Source organism: Mus caroli, chromosome 4, assembly GCF_900094665.2.
Source record: "Mus caroli chromosome 4, CAROLI_EIJ_v1.1, whole genome shotgun sequence".
Classification (NCBI taxonomy): Eukaryota; Metazoa; Chordata; class Mammalia; order Rodentia; family Muridae; genus Mus; species Mus caroli.
This window is the reverse complement of record NC_034573.1, coordinates 7,859,277-7,869,276: the sequence shown is the minus strand read 5'-3', so window position 1 is coordinate 7,869,276 and position 10,000 is coordinate 7,859,277. Positions and strand designations below refer to the sequence as shown.

The 10,000-nt window shown below is 42.7% G+C and overlaps 1 protein-coding gene across 1 annotated transcript in view; it reads right to left on the bottom strand.

The window, feature by feature from the left end:
- Cdh17 (cadherin 17) overlaps positions 1-10,000 on the bottom strand; it is a 62,516-nt gene that overhangs the window by 17,265 nt on the left and 35,251 nt on the right. Inside the window, exons 10-14 of the mRNA XM_021161068.1 lie at positions 9,355-9,570; positions 7,260-7,336; positions 5,291-5,482; positions 4,713-4,957; positions 1,237-1,367 (exon numbers count right to left, since the gene is read on the bottom strand). Coding sequence (XP_021016727.1) covers positions 1,237-1,367; positions 4,713-4,957; positions 5,291-5,482; positions 7,260-7,336; positions 9,355-9,570 — 861 coding nt within the window. The remainder of the gene's footprint in view (positions 1-1,236; positions 1,368-4,712; positions 4,958-5,290; positions 5,483-7,259; positions 7,337-9,354; positions 9,571-10,000) is intronic.

Sequence of the window (10,000 nt, the reverse complement as noted above, 5' to 3'; positions counted from 1 at the left end):
CATTTTGGTTTTCTCCATTTTTCCCATACATTTTTATGATTCCTTTCTCTGTTCCCTGTGTCTGCCTCTAATTTGGGGCTTTGTATTTTAAAAGTTTACTATTTTTTAGTCTAAAACTGTATTTGTTTGATAGTAATTAGTTCTGCTCTCATCTCTTTTTTTTTTTATAAGTTAAGCAGATATATTACTAGCTAATTAGAGTCCTTGATCAGCACAAGATCCACAGAATTTCTACTGCAAGATGGAAAATTCCATTTAAAGACACTCAATGTTTTAATTACCAGCCTTATCCCTGGATACCATATCATTCCTGTGAGTTTATCTTTATTTTAATCTGATAATTTTCCTGGAACTCTGTGTTCAGAGCCAGTAGACAACTTGTATCACAAATGAATTAAATAGAATGCAAGGCTTTTGCAAAGCTGGTCCAAACATTCTGGCAGATCTGTGCAATTGTCTTCCCTTTCAAAGTTTATCTTGCCTCATGGAAGTGGCAGATACCCAGGTTCAGACACCTGCTGAATCAGAAACCCCAAGGAAATGAAACTCCCAGTTTCATTAGTGCACAAGTGTTTAAAAAGGCATGAGCACCAAGGGTCTCTGTGGGCCACTGGTATCTGGTTTAGGAGAAGCCCCCAATCCCCTTTGAGGAAGTAGAGAAGGGGGCTAGCTAGGGACTCCAGAACATTCCAAGAAGAGGCTCTAGTTTCTCCAGAAAACCAGAGCAGACAGCAACCTTGATAACCCTCCAGCCTTGGGGAAACTCTGCCTACTTGAAGCACAGATTGGCTCAAGTGTTCTCTAACACAACCACGAGGGATGGAAAACACACACACATACACTCTCTCATATACACACTCACACACATACACACAGTCACACAAACTCACACACTCATACATACTCTCATACACACTTGCACACTCACACACATATTCACATACACATTCACACTCATACACATACACACTCACACAAACACAAGTACACACTCACACACATGTACACTCATACACACACATTCACACTCAGACACATACACACTCAAACAGGCACACACACACTCACTCACATATTCACACTCCCTCCCTCCCCCTCCCTTTTGTGCCTGCTTCCCGTGGCTTTATGGTCATACTCAGCAACGATTTTTAACCTTCTCATGCCCTCCCACTCATTTTTATTGAAGTCCCCCCACCCCTGATAATCTGTGATCTGGTTGTGCTTTGTTTTGCTCACCTACTTCAGTGGCCACCACTTGTACTCGATACACACTTTCTGTTTCCCTATCCAGCGGAGCAGCGCTAAATATCTCACCAGTGACAGAGTCGATTTTAAGCCAGCCTCTCGTATTGCCTTTCAGTGAATAACTTCATGAGGGGAGAGAAGAAAAACAAACAAACAAACAAACAAACAAACAAAAAACAACCTGTGTTACTTGACATGAAAACAGAAGATAGTTTGTACTTCTATACTCCGACATAGAATCATCATTTGGGTGTACTATGGAGCAGAATCACAGAATCAGCATCTCATTTACACATCTTTCTTGGAAAAAGAGTTGTCTTTACAACAGTGGTTCTCAAGCTATGGGTTGTGACCGCTTTGGGGATCAAATGATCCTTTCACAGGGTTACCTAAGACCATCTGAAAACACAGATGTTTATGGTATGATTCATAACAGTAGCAAAATTACAGTTATGAAGTAGCAATGAAAATAATTGTATGGTTGAGGGTCATACATCGTGTGGAACTAAATTAAAGTGTGGCAGCATTAGGAAGGCTGCGAACCACTTCCGTAGAACATGGTCCTGTGCTTGTTTTATTATGTATGGCGAAGTGAACAGCTCTGGGAGAAAAGTTATGCTTTCCTGGCAATCAAGATTTCATACTGAAGTATATGTCTTCTGAAAGCTGTCAGTATGCCACCCTGCTAAGGAAACCTGAGAAGTAATATTGGAGACATAGGCTGCTGGTGGCCTGGCAAAACTTCACTAAAGAAGCACCAACTCCAGCAGACAGGGGCGAGACAAGAATTGAAGAATGAAGCCTTTAGATACACAGATAATCAGTACTTAGACTTAGAAAAGCCTTTCTGAAGATGTTGACACAGACAAGAAGGGTGCCACAAAGATACACAAGCCAGCAGAGAGGCCAAGAGCATCCTGGTGTGTGCACAGGACATGGATATGTCTGGGCAGCAGTAAGTGGAAAAAATGTGGCCACAGAGACTGGGAGAGCCAGATCATACAAGCCAGAGGTAGCCATTGAGCTGTGCTGAGTGGAAAGGTGACCTGGCTGAAATTGAGTCCTCAACAGAATTCATTGGCGGGTGTAGGAAAGATAAATTTGAGAGAAACAAGTCCGAGGAAAGCCAGTAAATTTAGCCTTTTTGTAAAGCCTCACATATGACTGTAAAGATGTCTATAGTTGCAAGCCATTTATTTCCAGTCCTGGAAATGTCACCTCAATAAATACTTAATAGGAGTCAAGGAACTGCGTGTGTGTGTGTGTGACTTCAAAAGACTGCCTATAATTTTCTAAAATTCTGTTAGTTTGTATGTCCAGGAACATGAATGATTAAAATTTTAATTAGTCAAATTAATTTTCCCATGTCTACTTTGAGCATGTTGCGTATGTCAAGCACTGTATTCATGATTGTGTGTGAATGATAAATCAGAGCTCCTAAGTATTTGGGATCCAACCCTGACAGAGGCAAGAATCCCAGGGCAAGCTCAGAAGAGGAGCTGGACAGTCGGCTTACTTCATCTTAAAAGCTCTCATTGCCTGCAGTGCACAGTTGACTCAGATGAGATATGGAGTGGTGGGGAAGGATGGGTCCACAACAGAGATGGCAGTGCTGTGGACCACAGGGGAAGTAGTCAGAAAGGTGTGGCTTCTAGATCTGTGGCCTGCAATGGGCTCTGTAATATGTGAAGGTGGGTTGGATTTGAATCTGCTGCTGCTGATCGACTCACTAAGTTTACCCAGCTGGAGAGTTAAATTTCTCAGTCCACAATGTCAGAGTTGATAAAGTTAGCTCTTACTGTCATGTGCCCCCTGGCTGCCTTGATTACTCCTCATTCGCTTGCCTTCCAGAAACAGACATTATAGAATGTCTCTTCTCAGAATGTCCTTTCTCAGTCTCCCTTGCCCGTCTCATCTTCTGGTGGTAACTCTGGTTTTATGTTCTATACCAGTTTATGAGACAACAGAGGAATTTCCTTAAATGCTTCTGTTTCTCTATACTAACATGCACATACCTCTGGCCAGTAATTTTACTGATTTATTTCATCTTTTCATTACAATCAGCCAATTTTTATAGCATTCTCCCAGAGAATACAGAGGCATCGGTTAGATAGTAATGGGCTCTGAATTCCATCATGACTTGTGACCTGGATGTATAGCATTGTTTCTACACTGAATAATTCAATATAATCCTCACTACTGGTAACATTACTCCTCAGGACATACTCCTCAGTATGATATGGACATGATTTGAGTGTTCCCCCTCCCCCACAAAAACTGTTCTCATGTTAGAAGCCTCCTTCTCAGATGGTAAATTTGCTGAATACAGGACCATTGAAGGTAGGGTCTAGTGGGATCTCTTGCATCACTTAGGGACACTCCCTTGCAGGGGTTGTGAGAATGCAGTGGCTACAGCTTCCTGCCTACAGTGTGATCTTTTCCCTTTGCTTGTGTTGCTGTTGTGTTAATAATCACACAGACCTTCAAAAGACCCAGCCTGTACTGATGCTATGCCCATACATGTCCAGAGCTATGAACTGAATAAACTGGTTTTCTTTATAAAGTTACTCTGCTTCACACTCTTTGTTATAGTAAGCAAACTAGTAATGTATTTCATGCAAGAAAATCAGTAAAGCCCATATAATTGAACCCAACTGTCTATAGGACAGCTCGATAGGAGATACAACTTCACTCAAGTATACAGAGAAACTTAAAGACTTGGAAATACTTGTACCAGCTAAGTCATGTGGAATTATTTGTTTATATTCTGGAGAATATTGTATAAGACAAACAAAAGGTCTGAGTTCAAGTCCTATCTATGCTTACTAACTATGTGATCTTTAAAATCATTTAGGTATTATACAAATGTGTATATGTATATATAGTAAATGAATTAATCATTGTACATTTTTTAGGCAAATATGTGTGGGGACAGTAGCATCGAAAAAGAAGGAATGAGAATGGCTAAAACAGAAATGCTGTCTTAGCATCTCACCTTGAGCACTAACCCTCTGGGAACGAGGGGGAAGACTAGCCCCAGACTAGCTCTCCAGAGAGAGGAGGAACCCAGAATCCCTACATCTGAAACATTCCCTTTGGCCTCTTAGGTGGCTTTCTCTACTTCTGGGTGTTTCTCTACAACTCTAGTCTATTTTCCCCAGGAAGCTTCTCTAGAACCCCAATAGTTCAAACCTAGGGCCTAGCCATGGCTCACCCAATCTCAGGGAGTGGGGTTCCCACCTAGTACCTTCACCAGATCTCAAATGAAACTTGCAGCAAGGAGACAGAATTGGCACCTGAAGCCATGTGTCTGACACACTGAACCAAGACCAGAGATCCTGCTTCTGATGTCTGTTTCATTGCCCCAGTCCTGAAGTCAGGGCATACTGCTTCTCTGCCTTGCCAGCCCTCCTTCTGGTTATGGTTGCAGCATGCAAGTAGGCCTGTCCAGCCCTGCTGCTCTGTACCTCACAGCCAGGCCTTCAGGATCCCTGGCAGTCACGTTGCCCACTCTACTGCCCACAGCAGCATCCTCGCTGACGTTTGCTTGGAATATTCGCCGGGGGAACACAGGCACTTCATTCACATCTGTCACAATCAGCTCGAAGGAGGCAAAAGAACTAGCATTGTACTCTATGCCTTCCACCAGTGGCTCAGGATTTTCTGCTTTGAACACAATGCTGCTAACTGGTTGAGTTTCAAAATCAAGAGGCTGTGGAGGGAGAGAAAACAAGGGGAAATTAATCTTGGAGTGAATAGCTCCCTTAGAGGATTTATTTTTTAAAAAATTCATAAATCTTAGTTGAAACCTTCATATCAATAAATCCATAACACAACTTTATTTCAGGTGCCATCAGGGCATTAAGTTTGTTTGTTTGTTTGTTTGTTTGTTTGTTTTTTGAGACAGGGTTTCTCTGTGTAGCCCTGGCTGTCCTGGAACTCACTCTGTAGACCAGGCTGGCCTTGAACTCAGAAATCCGCCTGCCTCTGCCTCCAAAGCACTGGGATTAAAAGTGTGTGCCACCACTGCCCGACTGATATCTACCTTTTTGATCTTGACATATCCTGCATTGGTCATGGGATCTGTGACAACTTCTAGTCTCCCCTCCGTGTCTCCCTGTACAATCTTGTACAGGATTTTAGAGCTCCCTGTAAAGGGCTCATCAGCATCTGTAGCTTGGATGATTAGGATTGTGGATCCGATGGCGGTGTCTTCAGACAGAGTCTTGCTTCCATACTGAAGAAGAAACAAGAAAGGAACCAGAAGGTCCATGGCATTGAGTTTACTGGACAAAAGGCAAACGTCTCTGGGTTCAGGACAGAGGTCACAGCTGGCTTTAATACCCAGCATGGTTTTCCTCTTGATGAACATGTGACAGCCAGTTTTGACATCATTTGTACTCATGAACCGAAATTCATACCAAAGAACTTAGACATTCTACAAGGATTCTAAAATAGAGTTCCCCTCCAACATCCACATGCTTAATAACTATAATTATTTGAAAAATAATGATATAGGTAGGCATAATATGAGAAGTCCTTATGATGTGACAGATACTTCTAATTCCTGAGTCAACCAAGTGATGGACATTAGAAACCCAAAACATTGAAGTCAGAGTTGGCTACTAACCCTAAACTTGCTGTTTGTTAGTTGAATGATACAGTTATCTCATTTCTTTAAACATGGGCTCTGTCACTTGTCAACTAAGAGAATGCAACCTGTGGTCATTAGGGGATAATGCATGCAGAGCCTCTGAATGGCTGGTATAGAGCCCTTATGAAAGATGAGCAGCAAAGTACACTAGAGGGCTACAAACATCTCAGTGACATTTGACAGAGGAGCCAAGAGCTAGCATAGTCAACCCCCCACACACACCAGGCTAACACAGCTCGTATGATCGAACCCAAACCTCCAAAAATCCGTGTTCCTCACACCCCATAAAGCATTCTAACTCCCTTGAAGCCCTATGACCCACTCTTCCCCCACATCATGACCTCAAAAATGGTACCAGCCAGCGTCCAAGAGAAGACGCTGGCAATGGACTAAGCAAGCCCACTTTCTCTCCAGCCAGGTTTGCATCTCCAAGCTTTTAAACTCCCCACTGCAGAATTCTGCTCAATCTACTTGACCATTGTCTGCTGAAATGCAGGGGACACACAATACTAGGAAGTGAAAAATGCCTCAGAGGATAGAGGCTGAGAAAAAAATGAATACTTTATTTCATGCTTGCTTAAGCTCAGTGGCTGTTAGACAAGATACGTTCCATCACACTTCTTACGGTTCTGAACTCTACTGTAAATTAATTCCCTTCTTTGTTACAGCCTTGCCTCTGTTTTGATTTATGGACATCATCAGGAGGCTCTGGGCTGCCTCAAAACTGACTTCTAACATAACCATCTAGTCAAGTGGGCTTCTCTTTCCCCGGAGCTAAATAAACCAAGACATTCCTTTTAAGGGTGCAATGATAACACCACACCATGACCACAGCCATTTTCCCTGACGTCCTTTCTGCCCTGACACTTACTCTACGTCCACCGCTAATTCTTGCAAATATAGGGAGCACATTTCTCTTAGGCTTAAGCCAGAAATATTTTTCCCCTTTCCTTTCCTCTTACCTGGTTAACTAAATGAGTTAAAGTCACCAGTATTTCTGATGCTAATTTTTTAAATCCCAAATGCTTGGCATAGATCTTGTAGCTCTAGCTACTGTCCATTGTATGCAAAATCTATAACAAGCCACCAGCAGCCATTTAATTTTCAATCTGAAAAGGATTGTGGTTGTAGCCTTTAAACCTCATTTAGAATAAATGAGCTGTTGGCAAGAGTTTAGAAATAGACATCCCTCCTTACTCTCAGTACACCTTAGGGCCCCTGAGGACTCATGTGAAGATGGTGCCTGATTTTTATTGATGCATTGAGCAGGCTACCTGGCACATTGTCTGTGTTTTTGTTTAAATAAGGGTTCAATTATATGATCCAAATAAAAATAAAACAAATAGTGACATCTACTCACATTTGATGTTTCAAAGATGGGAATCTGATCATTGATATCAATAACGTTGACTTGAACAGAACAGAGAGTCTTGAAATCTGAAAACCCAAGTCACACCACAGAATTCTCACTGGAAGTCATGCATTGGCATCCGGATTTGGTAAGAAAACATCGACAAGTGACACAGTAGCTGCTGCCATAATTTTACAGTTCCTGTGAATGGAGGCTGCACTGCCCCACCACCACTACCACCACCACCACCACCTCACCCACAAGCAGGTCAACAAGAGGAGGTGGAAGCCAGACTGGGCCCTGAGATGCTCTCCTGAGCATCCCTCTGCCCTATTCCTGGGAAGGCTTTTCAACAACCAGGATGGCTGCTTTTCTCTGAAGCAGCTCCCTTACCTGACAGGTGAATGTTATATAATCTCTGATGCCCAAAGCAAAACTGTCCCTTTGCACAATTCTGCTGAACACCCCACAGGCTGCCTTTCCCTCTCTGCATGTGTCTACCCAGCATCAGTTCTACCCAGCATGGTAGAGAGGTGCAAGGTCACTTGCTTCCTCTTCTCCAAGTAAGGAATAAAGTGGCATAATTCATCTCCAAGGGAGGCTAAGGTAGTTCACAGACATGGTCCAGGCTTAGAGGGTGGTGTGACAGTTCTAGGACTAATTGGAACGAGCAAGTGGACCCTAGATCCGAGATGAGCGTGGCCTGCAGGTGAGTTGTGGGGCAGTGTCTACAAAGAGCACCACAATGACAGTAGATAGTATGTCCCTACAAGTTGTTAACATGTGTATCCATCTTTCTTGACAAAAGGGGTACTCCCTAGGGACAAACACTGGGTCCAGTTCATCTGTGCATGCCTAATACTTTGATACCTTAGCAAGGCAAATGATTAAATACTGAAGGCGTGGGTGGCCAATGTGAGGGAGAGTCTGCCCCTTCGCCATGGATAGCATGATTGACATTTATCTCACTGGACCATTTAACATAGTGCTAAACAGCATCAGACCTTCATCGTGTGTCAGTTCACTAGCTACCTGAGAACCTGACAGGCAGTTTGCACTGGAACCTGTTTAACTCAAGTTCTCCCAGGATATCAGCGTCCATGGGAAAGGGGGAAAAAAATAAGAAATACATGTGAACCACTGGTCCTTTCTTTTCTATACCTATGTAAACTGTGTTCCTCAGAAAACAATTACAGAATTATTTCATGAGCCAGTTACCTCCTAGGACTCTGAGTACCCTAGAGATAGCAGCACATTGGTCTGTGGATGTATAGATGTGTTTAAGAATGGGAAATCGCCATAAGATTCTTAAGGATTCCTCTGCCCTAAGGAGAGGAGAGGTTAAGCAGAACCCACTTAGACAGTATACAAGGATTAAGGGAAAAGGTTTCCTATCGTTGTCTAGTGGGCAATACGAAGGTGGCAAGAAAGGGCAGAGCTCTCTCTGCCTTCAAGAACAGCAAAGACTAATTTCTCTACTGCTTTCATATACAGATACTTTTAGTCTGGAAGCAAGGATGAGGAAAGAATTTTTCCTGAATTTTAATTATAGTAGCTGTGAGACTGCGCCTGGTGACTTTAACAGCTGGACTGATAACCTGGTAGCTGCAGTGTTATGCTGTGACCAACAATACACTTGTACCTCATCTTCTATTGGCTTCCCCCGGATGGTTACTGAGCAAGTAGTGATGCAAAGACAGGCCTATCCACAGAGACAATGCCCTGCATCAGACCTTCCCGATAACCATTTGGAATTCTTCTTAGACTGCTCAGTGGTCTAGAACATTGTTATCAAAACTCCTTCCATCTTGATCAAGCCAGAATTGCTGTCTGGGGATCCCCTAGACTTTGAAGCTTCCTTTCCATTTTTTCTTAAAGGCATTCTCTTTAAGATGGTCACTGAATTCCTCTTGACACCTAGTTCTCAGAGGACCAAAGACAATGTGATGTCTCCGGATCTGCACCTCTAGCTCTTGAGAAAACATCTGGCTTCCTCACAATCACAAAGATAGCAGAGAAAGCTACTGGCATGGGAAGGGCCTCACAAATCCTTAGTAAAAGGAAAACAGACATGTAAACTCACCACATCAAGTATAGTGCTTACCTATGTCAGACACCTCTACAGTTAAGTTGTACTGAGGACTGTCTTGCTTCTTCAAGGACTGTTTACTTAACTGAACCTTTCCCTCATATTCACCAATGAGAAAAAGTCCATCTGAGGGAACTTTGGGTGTTTGGTCTACAAGTTTGTATTTCAAAATACTGTTGATGCTGTTAGCTTCGTCCATATCATGGGCCACAAAGTTCCCAATGCTGTTACCTATGGAGAAGAAAGAACAACAACCACATCAGTTCATCAAGTGGCTTCCTAGGAAACACGGGAACCATCTGGGGTGATGAGCAAAGACATTTAGATTTACTTTGGCTCCTTGCATTTTTTCGTGGCATGCTTGATTGAATGTAGTGGCAGTCAAGACTGCCTGCCATACAGTATTGTTAATTGAGAGACTTAAACAAAAATCAGCCTTCTGGGAGATCTAGAGCCTGGACACATGAAATCAAGGTGTTGCCGTCAATAAGACAAAAAGGCCACCAACAGATTGGGAAAGGATCTTTACCTATCCTAAATCAGATAGAGGACTAATATCCAATATATGAAAGAACTCAAGAAGGTGGACTCCAGAAAATCAAATAACCTCATTAAAAAATGGGGCTCAGAGCTAAACAAAGAATTCTCACCTGAGGAATAC